Source organism: Rhinopithecus bieti, unplaced genomic scaffold (assembly GCF_001698545.2).
Source record: "Rhinopithecus bieti isolate Rb0 unplaced genomic scaffold, ASM169854v2 scaffold_38181, whole genome shotgun sequence".
NCBI lineage: Eukaryota > Metazoa > Chordata > Mammalia > Primates > Cercopithecidae > Rhinopithecus > Rhinopithecus bieti.
In genome coordinates, this window is record NW_016815853.1 from 65,703 (window position 1) to 85,015 (window position 19,313).

General features: G+C 56.1%; 1 protein-coding gene across 1 annotated transcript; it reads left to right on the top strand.

The window, feature by feature from the left end:
• The first annotated feature begins 38 nt into the window (after positions 1-38).
• On the top strand, positions 39-17,473 carry ALG12 (ALG12 alpha-1,6-mannosyltransferase). The gene is made up of 10 exons (XM_017854083.1): positions 39-245; positions 4,501-4,740; positions 4,827-4,959; positions 7,870-8,043; positions 8,440-8,634; positions 9,178-9,281; positions 10,555-10,778; positions 16,181-16,350; positions 16,433-16,508; positions 16,618-17,473. Exons 2-10 carry the CDS (start codon positions 4,579-4,581, stop codon positions 16,844-16,846), a joined length of 1,467 nt encoding a protein of 488 aa, XP_017709572.1. The 5' UTR covers positions 39-245; positions 4,501-4,578; the 3' UTR covers positions 16,847-17,473.
• Positions 17,474-19,313: the final 1,840 nt, after the last annotated feature.

Genomic DNA, 19,313 nt, shown 5'->3' on the forward strand with positions numbered 1-19,313 from the left:
GGGGAGGCCGGGGGCGGGGCGTGCAGGTCCAACCCCGCCTCCTGCGCCCCGCCCCTTGCGCGCAGCCCGCGGCGGCCATGTTTACTCAGGGCACAGAGGGTCCTCGCGGCCGCAGCGGCCGGGGTTGCGGTGGCCACTTTAGATTCGGGCAAAGGCTTCGCTCTGTTCTGTTTCCGTCGTCCCGCTTCCTGCCGAGGCCGGCCAAGGCAGCCGCGTTCCAAAGGACGCCGCCGGGAGCTGCGGAGGTCAGTGCGCGCTGCCGCGACCGGGGCCCTCAGGCGGGCGCGCGGCGAGACCAGGGAGGAGGCGGGCGGGGGCGCGACCCGAGCTGGCGCTGGCGTTGGATTCCTGAGACCTCACCGCGTATGTCCACGCGTCACAGCCCGGTGCTCCTTACCTGGGACTGCGCCCCTCACTTGGGGCCGGGCTCCTCACCCGGAGCTGGACCTCTCACCCGGGGGCTGGACCCCTCACCTGGGGCCGGGCTCCCCATCTGGGGGCTGGACTTTCCACCTGGGGCTGGGGTCCACTCAGTGTCTTTGGGGGCTGGGGATCTGCATTTCTACAGGCGCTTGAGGTGATGAACACTTGCTAATGTTCAGGAACCCCTGGTTTAAATTAGGGGAAATGTGCAGTGTCTGGATTTCACAGAACTCCTGTCTGGAAGGAAGGAGTGCAGATAACATGGCTTTTCCTGGTCTTTGGTGGGCAGCAGCTGTGATTTGCATCGGATCATTTGTGTTTCCTGCTGAGAGGCTAATGATTATTATTAGTAATAGTAACATCTGGGCCGGGCGCGGTGGCTCATGCCTGTAATCCCAGCAATTTGGGAGGCTAAGGTGGCCGGATCACCTGAGGTTAGGAGTTCGAGACCAGCCTGGCCAATGTGGTGAAACCCTGTCTCTACTAAAAAAGTACAAAAATTAGCCGGCCGTGGTGGCACATGCCTGTAATTCCAGCTACTCCGGAGTTTGAGCCAGGAAAATCGCTTGAAGCCAGAAAGTGGAGGTTGCATTGAGCGAGATCACGACATTGCACTCCAGCCTGGGCAACAAGAGTGAAACTCCGTCTCAATTAAAAAAAAAAAAAGTAACATCTGATTTGACCAATTTCTTTTCTTTTCTTTCTTCTTTTTTTTTTTTGTTGAGACGGAGCCTCACTCTGCCACCCAGGCTGGATGGAGTGCAGTGGTGCGATCTCGGCTCACTGCAACCTCTGCCTCCCAGGTTCCAGTGATTCTCCTCCCTCAGCCTCCTAAGTAGCTGGGATTACAGACACCCACCACCTGGCCCGGCTAATTTTTGTATTTTTAGTAGAGACAGGGTTTCACCATGTTGGCCAGGCTGGTCTCGAACTCCTGACCTCAAGCAATCCGCCTGCCTCAGCCTCCCAAAGTGCTAGGATTACAGGTGTGAGCCACCATGCCTGGCCTGATTTGACCAACTTCAGTAGAGGCCTTAAAATCTGGATTGATGGGGCAAGAGAACCATTGCAGGTCATTCCCTAATCTGAAATGCCATTGTTCTGTAAACCACCATTTTAAAGTGTCATAGCCAGCTGGGCGCGGTGGCTCACACCTGTAATCCCAGCACTTTGGGAGGCCGAGGTGGGCGGATCACGAGGTCAGGAGATTGAGACCATCCTGGCTAATGCGGTGAAACCCTGTCTCTACTAAAAAATACAAAAAAAAAAAAATAGCCAGGCGTGGTGGTGGGCGCCTGTAGTCCCAGCTACTCGGGAGGCTGAGGCAGGAGAATGGTGTGAACCCGGGAAGCGGAGCTTGCAGTGAGCTGAAATTGCGCCACTGCACTCCAGCCTGGGTGATAGAGCGAGACTCCGTCTCACAAAAAGTAGAAAAATAAATAAAAAATAAAGTGTCATGGCCTGGGCCTGTTTTAACCTGTAGGTGCTCCCGAGGCACCTGTCACTTGTATTAGCCACAGCTGCTGACCAGCTGCCGAGCAGAGTGGACTAGTGCAGGACAGCGTCCACTCACCCTTGCCCAGTGGGGGGTTGGTTATGGTTTTCGCGCTTGCCAGTGTTGACTTGGTCTTCCCATGCTTCTGGTAGAGAATCTGGACTCACCCTTGGTCTTCTCGTGCCTTCGAAAGTTGAAATCAAAGCACGAACATATTTTTTGTTTGAGACAGAGTCTCACTCAGTCGCCAGGCTGGAGTGCAGTGGCGCAATCTCCGCTCACTGCAACCTCTGCCTCCCAGGTTCAAGCAATTCTCCTGCCTCAGCCTTCCGAGTAGCTGGGACCACAGGCGCCCACCATCAAGCCTGGCTAATTTTTTGTATTTTTAGTAGAGACGGAGTTTCACCATGTTAGCCAGGATGGTCTCGATCTCCTGACCTTGTGATCCACCTGCCTCGGCCTCCCAAAGTGCTGGGATTACAGGAATGAGCCACCGCTCCCGGCCGCTGGAACATATTTTTAATAAGCACGTGAGCTGGTGTGATGAGATCCCTGTGTAAGAGTTTTTACCTATTTCTTCTTCGGCAGCCTTGTTGAGTGCCTACTGTGCAGCAGGCTCTGCTGATTCAGCAGTGAGTCCACCAAACAAGCCCTGCCCACAGGATGAGTCCAGCAGGGGAGGTGGCAGAGAGGCAGCCTTCAGGCCGCAGAGGCTGGGCTCTGTCCTTGGTGCTGAGGCTGCACTGGTGGGAAAAATAATCCAGCATCAAAAACCCCCCACTGTCATAAAGCTTGTGTCTTAGCAAGTAGGAGACAGCTGAGTGGGCACTCCCTCATCTGGTGGACAGTGACTCCTAACCTAGTGCTTCAGCCTTTCTCTTTGTTTGATACCAAGTTTATTTTTTTAAGTTTTTTATTATTTATTTATTTTCTTTTTTATTTCTGAGGCAGAGTCCTGCTCTGTGGCCCAGACTGGATTTCAGTGGCACAATCTTGGCTCACTGCAGCCTCTGCCTCCGGGACTCAAACGATTCTCCTGCCTCAGCCTCCCGAGTAGCTGGGATTATAGGCACGCGCTACCACGCCCAGCTAATTTCGTATTTTTAGTAGAGACAAGGTTTCACCATGTTGGCCAGGATGGTCTCGATCTCCTGACCTCATGATCCGACCACCTCAGCCTCCCAAAGTGCTGAGATTACAGGAATGAGCCACCGCACCTGGCACCAGGTTTTTATATTTGGCAAAGGAAAGAACTGCATACCATTTTAGTCATTGTAAAATTATTAAAACTTTCTTTTTCTGTCCACTCCCTGCCCACCATATCAAGTAGGGTTCCTCTTCCTTCTAATCTACGGATTTTCTTTTGGTTGCCATCATTGTAGACTTCTTAAGTCTCCATTTGATCAAAAGGTAGTTTTGGCTGGGCACGGTGGCCCATGCCTATAATCCCAACACTTCAGGAGGCCAAGGTGGGAAGATTGCTTGAAGCCAGGAATTCCATACCAGCCTGGGCTACAAAGCAAGACCCTGTCTTTATAAAAAATAAGAAAACTTAGCTGAGTGTGGTGACCCACACCTGTAGCTGCAACTACTCAGGAGGCTGGGGCAAAAGGATCCCAGGAGTCTGAGGCTGCAGTGAGCCACGATCACACCACTGCACTCCAGCTTAGGAGACAGAGTAAGACGCTGTCTCTTAAAAAAAAAAAAATTTTTTTTAAGTAGTTTTAACAAACGGTAAGCCCTGGGGCTCTCTCTCCCTTTGCTTCTGGCCCTTCTGGTTTGGACTGAATAAAATCAAACGTGTTTTAAAAGAATCCAGAAACATGAAGAATTTGCCCCCTTCCCTCCCTCGGCCTTTCACGTGTAGCAGCTGGACATGTTGCTGGCCTCTCAGGAAGCTGTTAGTATTTGGGGGACCCATTGCCAGTCTCCCCAGGCTCACATGCAGGCTCATGGCTGGTGTGGTGCCACCTTTGGGAAAGCCGGCCATGGCTTCTCCCAGCCCCCAGCGTGGGGTTCGGCGCAGGCATCCACAGCCGCATCCCGCCATTCCTGGGAGTAGGGGCTTTGCTGACCACTTGAGCCCTTTGTCCCGGCAGCTGTACTGTGTTCAGCCTTCTACCCTTCTGGGTCCCCCGTCCGCCACCCTCCAGCTTTGTGCCTCCCACCCAGCTAACCAGCCCCGGTCAGCCTCCCATTCAGTCTTCCTCAGCCAGTTCCCTCGGGGCCAAGCCTGGGTTTTGCTGACTCTCCTGCCTGATTTAGACTGGAGGGCAGGGGCCATTTACCAACCTCCGTTGCCCTCGTGGCCCAGGCCTGCTCAGACTCAAGGTTCTGCTGCTGAGCTCCTTCTCCCCAAAAAAACATTCACAGAGCTGAAAGTGTCACATCACTGGTTGCAATATGAAAGCTTCTCAAGTGTGATTTTTTTCCCCGAATTTTCCATCTTTATGCGTTTTCAGATTTGTAGTAGTGCAACTAAGACAGTAGTTCAGAGAATTCCTGCTAACTCTTTACCCAGATCTCACAAACGAGCACAAGCATGACTTTCAAAATTCAGGAATCTGCTTTCACTTTTCCAGCACGCATGGAGCGGCGGTGCTAATGGCTGGTGTCTCACACTTTTGCCCTCTGAAGGTACGTGAAGTTGAAAGCCTGGAATGGCTGGAAAGGGGTCATCAGGCAGGCGGCCCCTGCTGCTGGGGCTGCTGGTGGCTGTAGCCACTGTCCACCTGGTCACCTGTCCCTACACCAAAGTGGAGGAGAGCTTCAACCTGCAGGCCACACATGACCTGCTGTACCACTGGCGAGACCTGGAGCAGGTGAGGGGCCCCTGCTGTCCTTGGGGAAAACCTCATGTTACCAGCTGGCAGGGCCCAGGTGCACTGACCTGCTCTTCTCCTCACAGTACGACCATCTCGAGTTCCCTGGAGTCGTCCCCAGGACGTTCCTCGGGCCAGTGGTGATCGCAGCATTCTCCAGCCCTGCGGTTTACGTGCTTTTGCTGTTAGAAATGTCCAAGTTTTACTCTCAGCTAGTAGGTAAGGGGGTCTTCAACAAAGGAGGAGGGAGTGAGGGATCGTGGTGTCATCGGGTGACCTCAGCGAGGCCGCCGTCCCCCCGCCCAGGAACGCTGTCTGTTACAGTCTTGCCTGCCCTCAATCACTGTGGCATGGCGGCTCAGAGCAGGCGCTCAGGTCAGGCCTGGGACATCTGAGCCAGCCCCTCTGTGCCTCCACACTCTTGACTGTGAAATTAGGGATGACGGCACCCACTCCCCAGGGCAGGTACAAGAGAAATGCCGTCTGTCTGTGAGGCAGCTCCCGCCACCTGAGCCTACTGCGCCTGCCTCACCTGGCGAACCCCATGGGGTCAACAGCCTTTATTCCTGCAGAAACAGCACCATTTGCCTTGGGGAACGTTACAAACAGAACCTCACATTCCCAGAGGCCGCTGCAGGGCCTGCGTGCAAATCCTGGGTCTTTCCCTGTGCCCACATGAGGACTAAAAAAAACAATTTTAGAACCCGCTGCAGGGCCTGCGTGCAAATCCTGGGTCTTTCTCTGTGCCCACATGAGGACTAAAACAATTTTAGAACCCGCTGCAGGGCCTGCGTGCAAATCCTGGATCTTTCTCTGTGCCCACTTGAGGACTAAAAAAAACAATTTTAGAACATTTTGTACATATTATATATTGTTCTGAAAACCGATTTTTTTTTTGTTTTTTGTTTTGTTTTGTTTTGAGACAGGGCCTTGGTGTGTCACCCAGGCTGGAGTGCAGTGGTGCAATCATAGCTCACTGCAGCTTTGAACTCCTGGGCTCAAGTGATCGTCCCACCTCCCACAGTGCTGGGATTACAGGCATGCGCCACCATGCCCAGCCACACAACCTGAGTTTTTAAAGTCAGCAATCACCACTTTTTCATTTCAGTACATTTTTATTGCTTTTAATACCCAGACATGCTTCCAGTGAGTCTGTCCAGCCTGCATGGAGAGCTTTAAGAAGCAACACCTTCCTGGGGAAGGAACACGTTCCTGGGGAAGCAGCAGTTCTGCTTCTTGAAGGGCAGATTGGGAACGGAAACCCACCATGGCATGGGGACAGCTGGATAAGCCGTGCATGTCCTGTGGAGGCGTCAGGGAGCCCCAGATGGGGAGGAGTTGGGGGCCCATGAGCCAGGGAAAGGAAGTCCACAGGCAATCCCAGGGCTGAGTCCACATTCCCCTGGAAGTTTCTGCGTATTCCAGGGGTGGCAGCAAGAGGCCGGGAGGTTGGGCAGAGCTGGGCAGACTCCGGCTGGACAGAAACTCGGAGGGCTGCAGCTTCAGCCAGTGAACAGGAGCCCACCCTGGGTCCTTCCTGATCCCCACTAAGATGACCTGGAATTGCTAGTGCCCCCCCACCCCAAGCCCCTGCCACAGGCCAAAATCCTTCCTCTCTGGATGAAGAGCACATCATCCTGGGGACTGAAGGTCATCCTGGGGCCGAGGCTGATCCTGGAGCTGAGGCTGCCCTTGTTGGGCACGGGGTTGAGATTGTTGGGCATTTGGGAAGATGGAAAACCAAGAGAAGAGACGCAGGGGATGGACCTGATGGGAAAAAGGGGAAGTGGGGCTTTGCCGGGGTCTGTGAATTGTTTAAAGAGCCCAGGGGAATTCCAGCACCAAAAATGCAGCAGCTGGAGCCAGACCCACTCCTGGGTATCAGTGAAAAATGTCCTGTTAAGACATTCAGGCCAGACGCGGTGACTCACACCTGTAATCCCAGAACTTTGGGAGGCCGAGGCGGGGTGATCACCTGAGGTCAGGAGTTTGAGACCATCCTGGCCAACATGGGGAAACCCTGTATCTACTAAAAATACAAAAATTAGCTGGGTGTGGCAGCGTGTGCCTGTAATCCCAGCTACTCGGGAGGCTGAGGTAGCAGAATTGCTTGAACCCGGGAGGCAGAGCTTGCAGTGAGCTGAGATTGTGCCACTGCACTCCAGCCTGAGCAACAGAGGGAAGCTCTGTCCTTAAAAAAAAAAAAAAAAAAGACATTTGTAGTCCGAATCCAGCAATCAGTGAAAAGAACGCCTGGTATGCATACGGGGTGTTCTGGGAACAGCAGGTCCAGCACTCAGACGTCTGTGGCCCCCTTGGCAATGCCTGGGTATCTCTCTGTTGGCCCCCACAGCTGCCTGGACCCAGTTGCCTCTCACATGGGGGCTTCGAAGTCCCTTTGGCCTTCCGGAAAGGCAGTGAGAGATACCCAGAAGTTCATTTTTCTTCCTGTTTTCAGCCTCTCTTGCCAGCGGCTGACGGGCCAGTCCACGGTGAGGATGTGTGGTCGGCTGGGTACTGTCCTGGGCACACCTGCCCCCTCACCGCCTCCCCATCAGACCAGCAGCCCAGAGGTGGCTCCCGCTGTTGAGTGGGGAGAGGGGTCCTGACCCCCTTCCTGCCTGGGAGCCTGTGTTCCCGCCACATCCCACCTCCTCACGGCTGCTGGTTAGAGCAAGATCTGAGCCCAGCCCTTGCAAACATTGCCCCTGGAGATGCCACAGCCCGATGGGGTCTCTGGTTTAGTGTAGGGCTCAGCTTGTGGCACCCCCAAGTTCTGTGTCCTCACGCTTCAGAGAGCAGCCCCCGCAAGAGCCCTCATGGCACCAGGCTTGGGCATTTCAGTTCCTGACAGGAGCGCAGGGGGCCTGGGGCCAGATGTCTGTTTTAGACATGGAGATAATGCCCTCAAGGCTGCTTTGCCTGACATGGCCGTCAGCTGGCGTTGCAGCAACATAGAAAAATCCATATAGAAAGATATGTGTAGAAGGACCCACGTAGGAGGACCCACGTAGGAGGATCCACGTAGGAGGATCCACGTAGGAGGACCCACGTAGGAGGACCCACGTAGGAGGACCCACTGGATGCTCCTCCGCTACAGGCTCACGTGCTGTCACTGTCTTTGTTTAGTTAGAGGAGTGCTTGGACTCGGCGTGATTTTTGGACTCTGGACGTTACAAAAGGAAGTGAGACGGCAGTTTGGGGCCATGGTGGCCACCATGTTCTGCTGGGTGACAGCGGTGCAGTTCCACCTGATGTTCTACTGCACGCGGACACTGCCCAACGTGCTGGCCCTGCCCGTAGGTACGTCGCTGCCGGCCGTGCCTGCACACCCACGGTGCCAGGCAGGGGCTCCCCGAGTCAGGGGCTCCCCGAGTCAGGGGCTCCCCGAGTCAGGGGCTCCGCGGCTGATGACAGCGCCTCCCTGGTGATGGCCACTCCCCGCTGGGCTCCTCAGGATGGTCCGTGGCCTGAAACCGGGCTCTTTGTTTTCCCTGCTGGGTTGGGATGCACTTCCCAGTCAACAGTGTGGGTGCGGGGGGCGGCTCTGAGTGGTTTGTTTTCTGGGATATTTGTGTGACTTTTATGATAAGAAAAGGAACAGCTGCTGGTTAGAGCAAGGTCTCTTCGCTTCCCAGGGTGTTTTCTGGGCCAGGTGGGCCCTGTGTCTGATGGGCACCCTCCCGCGCTGTCTTGCAGTCCTGCTGGCCCTGGCAGCCTGGCTGCGGCACGAGTGGGCCCGCTTCATCTGGCTGTCAGCCTTCACCATCATCGTGTTCAGGGCGGAGCTGTGCCTGTTCCTGGGCCTCCTGCTGCTGCTGGCCTTGGGCAACCGAAAGATTTCTGTAGTCAGAGCCCTTCGCCACGCCATCCCGGCGGGGATCCTCTGTTTAGGTAAGTCAGTCGCTGTGGGATGCTTCTAACTGGATTTTGTTTTGCCTTGTTTTACCAAGGTCAAGAGAAATTTGGGACGTTTTCATCCCCATGAAATAAAATGACTAACTTTAGCAGTATTAAAACATTTCAGTCCTAAGCCTCCTGCCCAGGGTTTCCAGGGGGCCCCACCCTGTACCTTGGGAGCCCCTTTTCACTGGTCTGTCCCTTGTCCTTGGGCTGGGGGAGGCCACAAGAGCAGAGGGTGGCTTGTCCCTGCACCAGGCGGTGGTTCTGGGCAGTGGTGTCCTCAACACAGCTGGCGTCTTTTTCCTTTTTTTTTGTTTTAGAGATAGCTTGCTCTGTCACCCAGGATAGAGTGCAGTGGCGTGATCGTGGTCCATTGCAACCTCCAACTCCTAGGCTCCAGCAATCTTCCCACCCAGCCCAACCTCTTTTCTTTGAAAGCAGCTTGTAGTTTCTGTAGTGATGGGGGCTGCACTGTGGTGGGGTGTTTACTGATGGCTGTGTTTGCGAGTAAGAAACTCTATTTTGTTTTATCAGGACTGACGGTTGCCGTGGATTCTTATTTTTGGCGGGAGCTCACGTGGCCAGAAGGAAAGGTGTTTTGGTACAACACTGTCCTGAACAAAAGCTCCAACTGGGGGGTATCCTTCAGTGTCCGTGCAGGAGGGCGATGGGTGGGACCCCCAGCCACACCTCCTGGGCCTCCTTGGGTGGTGGAAGCAGCTGCTTCTCCCTTCTGTGCAGCCTGGCTGCAGGGTCAGGATGGAGCCCCTCCCTTCCACTTGCTCCTGGGAAATGCTGACCATGGGCGGTGAGGTCCCAGCTGCCCTCTTTCAGTCCTGTGGAAACAGCCCTGCCCCAGATTAACCCAGCCTTTCTTCTGCTCCTTGGGCAATCTGCCTTTTTTTTTTTTTTTTTTGAGACCGAGTCTGGCTCTGTCGCCCAGGCTAGAGTACAGTGGTGTGATCTCAGCTCACTGCAGCTTCTGCCTCCCTGGTTCAAGCGATTCTCCTGCCTCAGCCTCACGAGTAGCTGGGACTATAGGCGCGCGCCACCACGCCTGGCTAATTTTTGTATTTTTAGTAGAGATGGGGTTTTACCATGTTGATCAGGCTGGTCTTAAACTTCTGACCTCAAGTGATCTGCCCACCTCAGCCTCCCAAAGTGCTGGGATTACAGGTGTGAGCCACCACACCTGGCCCGGACAATCTGCATTTAAAAAGCACTTTCTTAGAAAGCGTGTCAAATCTACACGCGTAGATGGAATAGCATAACAAATCCCCAACACGTGTGTCACCCGTGACCATCTGTTTTTGTTTGTTTGTTTGTTTTTTGAGACAGAGTCTCACCCTGTTGCCAGGTTGGAGTGCAATGGCATGATCTTGGCTCACTGCAACCTCCGACTCCCTGGTTCAAGTGATTCTCCTGTCTCAGCCTCCTGAGTAGCTGGGATTACAGGCACTTGCTACCACGCCCAGCTAATTTTTGTATTTGTATCGGAGACGGGGTTTCACCATGTTGGCCAGGATGGTCTCGATCCCTTGACCTCGTGATCCGCCCACCTTGGCCTCCCAAAGTGCTGGGATTACAGAGGTGAGCCACTGTGCCTGGCTGACCATCTGTTTTTAACGGTGAAGAAAGGGTGCAGAGACCGAACATCCCACGGCCCTTTCTGCCTTGGTCTTGCCTGGAGGGGGCCCGAAGCCCAAGTGGTATGTGTGCACCCGCGCCGTGGCCTGGGTGTGTCTTTTAGGAGGGGGCCTGGGGCCTGAGTGGTGTCTGTGCACGTGAGCCATGACCCAGGCTGCGTCTCTCAGCACAACTGTCTTCAGGCATCTTCTCTGCCTTGACCCCGCCACCCAGCCCACGGGCTTATCGTGGACAGGTGCGTGGCCTCCTTAACCCAGCCCGCAGACCTCCCCACTGCTGTGGTACTTCTACTCAGCCCTGCCCCGCGGCCTGGGCTGCAGCCTGCTCTTCGTCCCCCTGGGCTTGGTGGACAGAAGGACGCACGCACTGACGGTGCTGGCACTGGGCTTCGTGGCGCTCTACTCCCTCCTGCCGCACAAGGAGCTACGCTTCATCATCTATGCCTTCCCTGCTCTCAACATCACAGCTGCCAGAGGCTGCTCCTACTTGTGAGCACTCTTTTTGTGACATGCATTTTTAGTTTCATTGGAAACAGGTTCACTGATTTACTGTGTGGGGGGTGTATGTGTGTGTTTCGGTTTTGAAACAGGGTCTTGCTCTGTCACCCACGCTGGAGTGCAGCAGTGCGATCGTGGCTCACTGCACTCCTCAACTCCTAGGGAGTCAGGCCATCCTCCTGCCTCCTCCTCTCAAAGTGCTGGGATTACAGGTGTGAGCCACCGGGGCTATTTTTTAAGATAAACACAGGGCATGTTGAATTAGGTGCTTATGTCAAAAGAGGGTGGCCCCAGTCCTCTCTCCTCCCTGAGGTCTGCATGGGATGGGCCGGCCTGGTGACCTGCTGACAGAGGGCTTTGCTCAGGTGGTCTTTGTCTTGGGTTAATTTGGTGACTAGTCCACATATGGTGATGCACCAGCGGTCCCCACCTCTGTCACAGGGGAGGGACACTCACACAGGTAGCGACGGCAGAGGGCAGGGGCGGCCAGGTCTTGGAGGCTCTGAGGGTGACGGGTTAGGTGGAGGAAGGACGTTCATGACCATCCTGACAGGGCCTCAGGGTTGAGGGCATTTGTCAAGGCAGGTCATCTGGCTGGAAGAGGGGGATGGTCAGGGAGGTGCGTGTGGCTGGGTGCAGAGGGCCCAGTGTGGCCCAGGCTTGGAGTCCTGTGGCGGGTGGGTGGGTTTCCTGGGGGGAGGGACTGAAGGCAGCAGGTGATGGAGGTGGAGCTGGGAGCCTGCCAGGGCCTGGGGAGGGCACTGCCTGGACTGAGGGTGGGGCGGTCTGAGTACAGCTGCCATTCAGTGTTGCAAGCCTCAGGGAGCCAGCAGAGTCCATCACTGCTGGGCCCTGTGGGTTCTGGGGAAGGACCTGGGGCTCAGGCCCAGGAGAGTCCATCACTGCCGGGCCCTGTGGGTGCTGGGGAAGGACCCGGGGCTCAGGTCCAGGAGAGTCTATCACTGCTGGCCCTGTGGGTGCTGGGGAAGGACCCGGGGCTGAGGCTGGCCAGCTCTGTGCCCATTCAGAGCTTGCTGCGTTGATGGGAACAGGAGGCCAACTCAGGCCACACTGGACATTGAGGGGTGGCAGGGCTGCGGGCCAGGAGGGCCGGGGCCTGAGGCACTGAGAGGTGCCCACTGTGGCTGGAGAGAACATCCCACAACGTGGTCCCTGATCCCAGGCAGCGGTCAGGCGCTTTCCAGTGACACCTGTTCAGGGGATGGGATGGTGCCCCTCAGCTCCCACTGCTCTGTACTGCCCTTGGGCCTGGGAGCTCCTCTGGCTGCTGACTGTTCCTCGCTGGGGGTTCCTTCAGCTGCCGTGGCCGTGCCTCCGTGGAGCCCCTGGGAGCTCCTCCAGCTGCCATGGCTGTTCCTCACTGGGGGCTCCTCTGGCTGCTGTGGCCATGCCCAGGTTGGGGGCTCCTCCAGCTGCTGTAACTGTGCCTCAGTGGGGGCTCCTGGGAGCTCTGCCTCTGCTTTTCTGTGCCTTTGGCTCCCTCCCGTCCCAGGGGTCGGCTCAGGGCTGAAGGGGGAGCAGACTCCAGCCCGAGTCATGGAAAAGAGGGTGGGAAAGACGGGGAGAGTGGCGCAGATGGATTGTATTTGGTGACAGACTTCTCCAGCAGGGAAGAAGATCCAGTGTGAACCGGACCCAGCTCTGCTGAAACCAAAGGCAGGAGTGTCTGAGGCCTGGTGTGCTGGGCGTGAGGGCTGCTCCGTGCAAGGGCCCCCGCTGTGCCAGTTGGCCTTATCCGGAGGAGGACAAACTTGGGGCGTCTAAATGAGGGGGTGCAGGGTAGAGCAAGGCCCCTCCGAAGTCAGGTCCTCAGCCCGGTCACCCTGGGAGCAAGAGCAGGCCGCCCCGCGCCACACCCCCCCGCCCCGGCGTCAGGGCCCAGGGCCTTGCGACAGTCCTGGGGGTGCCAGCTTTCCACAGTGACTGCCCACTCCGGCTCTGGGCAGGAATGAAGGGCGAACGCCCTGGCAGTGCTGAGCTCTTTGGGGCAGGCACTTAGGAGGCTGGGGGTCATCCTAGGAGCGGCCTCGAGCTCAGGAATGGCCCCAGAGTTTGTTCACGGGTGCACTAGTCTGCTCTGGCACTGCTGTAAAGAAACACCGGAGACCGGTAATTTATAAAGAGGAGGCTTCATTGGCTCGCGGTTCCGCAGGCCGTACAGGATTGGCTGGCGGTTCCGCAGGCCGTACAGGATTGGCTGGCGGTTCTGCAGGCCGTACAGGAGTGGCTCGCGGTTCCGCAGGCCGTACAGGATTGGCTGGCGGTTCCGCAGGCCGTACAGGATTGGCTGGCGGTTCCGCAGGCTGTACAGGATTGGCTGTTGGTTCCGCACAGGATTGGCTCGCGGTTCCGCAGGCCGTACAGGATTGGCTGGCGGTTCCGCAGGCTGTACAGGATTGGCTGTTGGTTCCGCACAGGATTGGCTCGCGGTTCCGCAGGCCGTACAGGATTGGCTGGCGGTTCCGCAGGCTGTACAGGATTGGCTGTTGGTTCCGCACAGGATTGGCTCGCGGTTCCGCAGGCCGTACAGGATTGGCTGGCGGTTCCGCAGGCTGTACAGGATTGGCTGTTGGTTCCGCACAGGATTGGCTCGCGGTTCCGCAGGCCGTACAGGATTGGCTGGCGGTTCCGCAGGCTGTACAGGATTGGCTGTTGGTTCCGCACAGGATTGGCTCGCGGTTCCGCAGGCCGTACAGGATTGGCTGGCGGTTCCGCAGGCTGTACAGGATTGGCTGTTGGTTCCGCACAGGATTGGCTCGCGGTTCCGCAGGCCGTACAGGATTGGCTGGCGGTTCCGCAGGCTGTACAGGATTGGCTGTTGGTTCCGCACAGGATTGGCTCGCGGTTCCGCAGGCCGTACAGGATTGGCTGGCGGTTCCGCAGGCTGTACAGGATTGGCTGTTGGTTCCGCACAGGATTGGCTCGCGGTTCCGCAGGCCGTACAGGATTGGCTGGCGGTTCCGCAGGCTGTACAGGATTGGCTGTTGGTTCCGCACAGGATTGGCTCGCGGTTCCGCAGGCCGTACAGGATTGGCTGGCGGTTCCGCAGGCTGTACAGGATTGGCTGTTGGTTCCGCACAGGATTGGCTCGCGGTTCCGCAGGCCGTACAGGATTGGCTGGCGGTTCCGCAGGCTGTACAGGATTGGCTGTTGGTTCCGCACAGGATTGGCTCGCGGTTCCGCAGGCCGTACAGGATTGGCTGGCGGTTCCGCAGGCTGTACAGGATTGGCTGTTGGTTCCGCACAGGATTGGCTCGCGGTTCCGCAGGCCGTACAGGATTGGCTGGCGGTTCCGCAGGCTGTACAGGATTGGCTGTTGGTTCCGCACAGGATTGGCTCGCGGTTCCGCAGGCCGTACAGGATTGGCTGGCGGTTCCGCAGGCTGTACAGGATTGGCTGTTGGTTCCGCACAGGATTGGCTCGCGGTTCCGCAGGCCGTACAGGATTGGCTGGCGGTTCCGCAGGCTGTACAGGATTGGCTGTTGGTTCCGCACAGGATTGGCTCGCGGTTCCGCAGGCCGTACAGGATTGGCTGGCGGTTCCGCAGGCTGTACAGGATTGGCTGTTGGTTCCGCACAGGATTGGCTCGCGGTTCCGCAGGCCGTACAGGATTGGCTGGCGGTTCCGCAGGCTGTACAGGATTGGCTGTTGGTTCCGCACAGGATTGGCTCGCGGTTCCGCAGGCCGTACAGGATTGGCTGGCGGTTCCGCAGGCTGTACAGGATTGGCTGTTGGTTCCGCACAGGATTGGCTCGCGGTTCCGCAGGCCGTACAGGATTGGCTGGCGGTTCCGCAGGCTGTACAGGATTGGCTGTTGGTTCCGCACAGGATTGGCTCGCGGTTCCGCAGGCCGTACAGGATTGGCTGGCGGTTCCGCAGGCTGTACAGGATTGGCTGTTGGTTCCGCACAGGATTGGCTCGCGGTTCTGCAGGCCGTACAGGAAGCGTGATGCTGGTGTCTGCTCAGCTTCCAGGGAGGCTTGGGGCAACTTTCCATCATGGCGGAAGGTGAGAGGGAAGCAGGCACGTTTTGTGTGGCCAGAGCAGGAGGAAGAGTGACGGGGAGGCGTCACCCATTTTCAAACAAGCAGACATCTTGAGAACTCCCTCAGTATCAGGAGAACAGCATGGAGGGCATGGCACTAATCCATTCCTGAAGGCTTTACCTCCGTGACCCAGTCACCTCCCACCAGGCCCCACCTCCAGCATTGGGGATCACAGCTGGACATGAGATTTGGTGGGGACGCAGATCCCAACCATAGCAAAGGGCAGGGCCTGCGGAGAAGAGGGCTCCGAGGAGCCTGGTAGAGTCTTGATCAGGGGTTCAGGGCGTTTAGACCAGGGTTGGCAAGCTTTTCTGTTAAGGACCAGCTAATAAGGAGCCTCATCTTCGTGGGTCACGCGGTCTCTGGCAGCTGCTAACTCTGCTGTAGGAGCCTGAGATTGGCACAGTCTATTGTGAGAGAACTAGCGGCGCCCTGTGCCACAGAGCTCATTCACCTGCTGGGAGTGGACTTGGCAGCGCGGGTGACACTCTGACCTACACAGTCACTTGGAATTGTTTGAAAATATATTTTTAGGCTGGGCGTGGTGGCTCATGCCTCTCATCCCAGCACTTTGGAAGGCTGAGGCAGGCAGATCACGAGGTCAGGTGTTCAAGACTAGCCTGGCCAACATAGTGAAAGCCTATCTCTACTAAAAATACAAGAATTAGCTGGGCATGGTAGCGGGCAGCTTGAGGCAGGAGAATCACTTGAACCTGGCAGGCGGAGGTTGCAGTTAGCTGAGATCGTGCCACTGCACTCCAGTCTGGGTGACACAGTGAGGCTCTGTCTCAAAAAAAAAGAAAATATATTTTTAAAAATCTCATCTAGGCCAGGCACGGTGGCTCACACCTGTAATCACAGCACTTTGAGAGGCCGAGATGGGCGGATCACGAGATCAGGAGATCGAGACCATCCTGGCTAACACGGTGAAACCCCGTTTCTATTAAAAATACAAAAAATTAGCTGGGCGTGATGGTGGGTACCTGTAGTCCCAGCTACTCGGGAGGCTGAGGCAGGAGAATGGCGGGAACCCTGAAGGCGGAGCTTGCAAGTGAGCCGAGATTATGCCGCTGCACTCCAGCCTGGGGGACAGAGTGAAAAAAAAAAAATCTAATCTAAAGTTTAATTTGGCATCTTGGGTAGAATTTCACAGACAATTCTTGAGGCAGTATCTTAACTACTTTTACCAGTTAATCTGTTTATTTGGTGGTGAACTCTTTGTTATGACTTGGAGAACCTGAACAGCAGGTTATGCTCCTACTATGTTTTGTAGATAGATTATTGTCACCACGTTCTGCCTATGATGTGTAACCATTCTTTTTTCAGGCTGAATAACTATAAAAAGTCTTGGCTGTACAAAGTGGGGTCTCTGCTTGTGATCGGACACCTCGTGGTGAATGCCGCCTACTCAGCCACGGCCCTGTACGTGTCGCATTTCAACTACCCAGGTGGCATCGCGATGCAAAGGCTGCACCAGCTGGTGCCCCCCCAGACAGGTGGGTACTGGAGATGCTGCCTGGGGACCACTGTGGCTCCGACCGCAGGGCTGGGCTCTGACGGCAGGCCTGGTTTTCCTAGACGTCCTTCTGCATATTGACGTGGCAGCTGCCCAGACAGGCGTGTCTCGGTTTCTCCAAGTCAACAGTGCCTGGAGGTAGGATTCACACACAGCACGACCCTCCTGGAAGCCACCCTTGGCACCTGGGGTGGGGGATGGGGCGATTTGGGGGCCCTGGGCTGGACCACCGGCTCTCATCCCACAGGTATGACAAGAGGGAGGACGTGCAGCCGGGGGTGGGCATGCTGGCGTACACACACATCCTCATGGAGGCGGCCCCTGGGCTCCTGGCCCTCTACAGGGACACACACCGGGTCCTGGCCAGCATCGTGGGCACCACAGGTGTGAGTCTGAACCTGACCCAACTGCCCCCCTTCAACGTCCACCTGCAGACAAAACTGGTGCTTCTGGAGAGGCTCCCCCGGCCATCCTGAGGGGGACCAAGTAGCCCCCAGCAGCCACAGGCCTTCCAGGAGCTGAGTGTTCTGGCACAGTTCCAACACAATTACGACAATTCAGACAAGCAAGTCAAAGTACTGTGCACCTGCCTCTGACAGACACCAGAGCAGGGCCAGGGCCTCCACAGCCTCACCTGGGGCTCGCAGCACCAGAGAACAAGGGGCCCAGGTCTTGTTGGCACCCTGGGAACCGCTGCCCAGGGTGATGGTGGCCTGCTCAGGGCTGGTGGGTGACAGTCATCTGTCGTCCAGACCGGGTGCCATTCATGACTAATGAGGAGCAGCGGGCTCACCTGGGCACCTGTCTGCCGGGAGGCCACGTGTGTCGTGGCGTGCCCACCCGGGGGAGCAGTAGTTTGGCAGCACCCCACGCCTGCTGCCAGAGGGCCTCTTGGGGCACCTAAGATAGCACCCCCTCTCAGGGGAGACCATGGTGGCCCCTGCCGCCCCCCTGACCTGCTGCCACCACTGCAACTTTTTTATTCACAGGCATCCCATCTCCATCACAGATACAATTTTAGGAGATAAACACATTCAAAAAGGAATAAGAGAAAAAGAATAAGGCAATAAATGTTGATTGGAACCTCTCAAGATTACAGAAAATAATGAGAATGAAATTTAAAAAATGTTTCCTGTGTGATAGCTTATCACAGGTGACTATTCCAGGTGTTATGGTAAAGGGACAGCTTGGTGCTGTCAGCTTCACTGACCATGCATTTATAAAGCTCCAAAGTACATGTGATGCTGCTGGGCACTGGAGACGGGGGACTAGCTGCTGCTGCACACATATGCACACAATGCACATGTGCACACACCATGTATACACTACACACATGCACACAACATGCATACACACTACACACACATGCACACACCATGCAGACACACTACACGCATACACACACAATGCACATGTGCACACACCATGCACACACTACACACGTGCACACATGCACACACCATGCTTACCACGCATGCACACACTGCACATGGGCACACCATGCATACACACTACACACACATGCACACATACAATGCACACGTGCACACACCATGCATACACACCACACATGCACACAATGCATGTGAACACACCATGCATACACACTACACACATGCACACATACAGTGCACACATGCACACCATGCGTACACACCATACATACTACACATGCATGCACACACTGCACATGTGCACACATGCGTACACACTACACATGCACACAGTGCACATGTGCACACACCATGCATACACACCACACACACATGCACACAAATGCACACATGCACATCATGCATACATACCACACACGTATCCACGCACACAGTGTGCACGTGCACACACCATGCATACACCACATGCACATGTACCATGCATACACACATGCACACACCATACACACCACACACGTGCACACCCCCATACATACACACCACACGTGTGCACACACCACACATGCGTGTACACACACATGCATAAAGACATGATTTCTTCCTGAGCTCTTTGAGAACTTGTGGCTGTTGGCCCAGGTACCCTAGGGCTGCCTGTCCACCTGATGCCTCCTGGTTTTCCCATTGCATCTGGCGAACATCTATGCGGACACTTCCTGACTCCCACAGAGGCCAGATGGTGAGGACTGGAGAGCAGGCTTCCCGGCCCCAGCATCCCACAGACATGGGCTCCCTCCCCCATCCATTCATCTGTGTGTCTCAGGTATTCAGTGGTTATCCACGCTTCCCGGCCCCAGCATCCCACAGACATGGGCTCCCTCCCCCATCCATTCATCTGTGTGTCTCAGGTATTCAGTGGTTATCCACGCTCGTTCTCTTTTATCACTGGCCACATGTGGATTGCCTCCCGACTTCAGTGGTCTGTGAGTTGCTCCTGTCTTTAATTATCCTGGTGTTCAAAGTGTACGAGATTTGCTGGTGGGAACCCTGCCACACTCTGCCTGTGCGCCGTGCCTCTCCTTCGAGCACCTCCTCATGACCAGGCATGGCAGGGCATCCTCTTGGGCCTCTGGCCTCCGCCGTTGCTCTGTGGGGCTTGGCTCCCTTTGGTGGGGAACAGCGTTAGAGACCAGGATCTCGACACGAGGTGTGCTTGATGCCACAGGGTGCCTGAGCTTTAGGCCCTTTCTGTGGACAGGCTAGGGAGAACAGGCGTGCCGACACGCAGACACACACGTACATATGTAATATGCGTGTATAGATCTGAAACAGCTCAGAGCTGTGCGCGGATTCTGTGCCACCTTGCACGGTTCTCCCCTACCCCCCATCTCCACCCTGAGGACCCTGGCCCCCAGCAACAGCAGCATCCTCAGGCATCTGCTGGGGAGTCCAGTGCACGCCTGCTCGAGAGTTCCAGCACAGCTTTGCCACAGGGTTGCAAAAACAAACCCACCATGAAGAGGTTGGGATTGTGTGGAGTTCACTCCCTGCC

Bases quoted from the DNA above. Each gene is read 5' to 3' on its own strand.
- ALG12 (XM_017854083.1), top strand. From the start codon at position 4,579: ATGGCTGGAAAGGGGTCATCAGGCAGGCGGCCCCTGCTGCTGGGGCTG. The intron at 4,960-7,869 runs GTAAGGGGGTCT...GTCTTTGTTTAG, and splicing joins GTTTTACTCTCAGCTAGTAG to TTAGAGGAGTGCTTGGACTC. The intron at 16,509-16,617 runs GTAGGATTCACA...CTCATCCCACAG, and splicing joins CAAGTCAACAGTGCCTGGAG to GTATGACAAGAGGGAGGACG.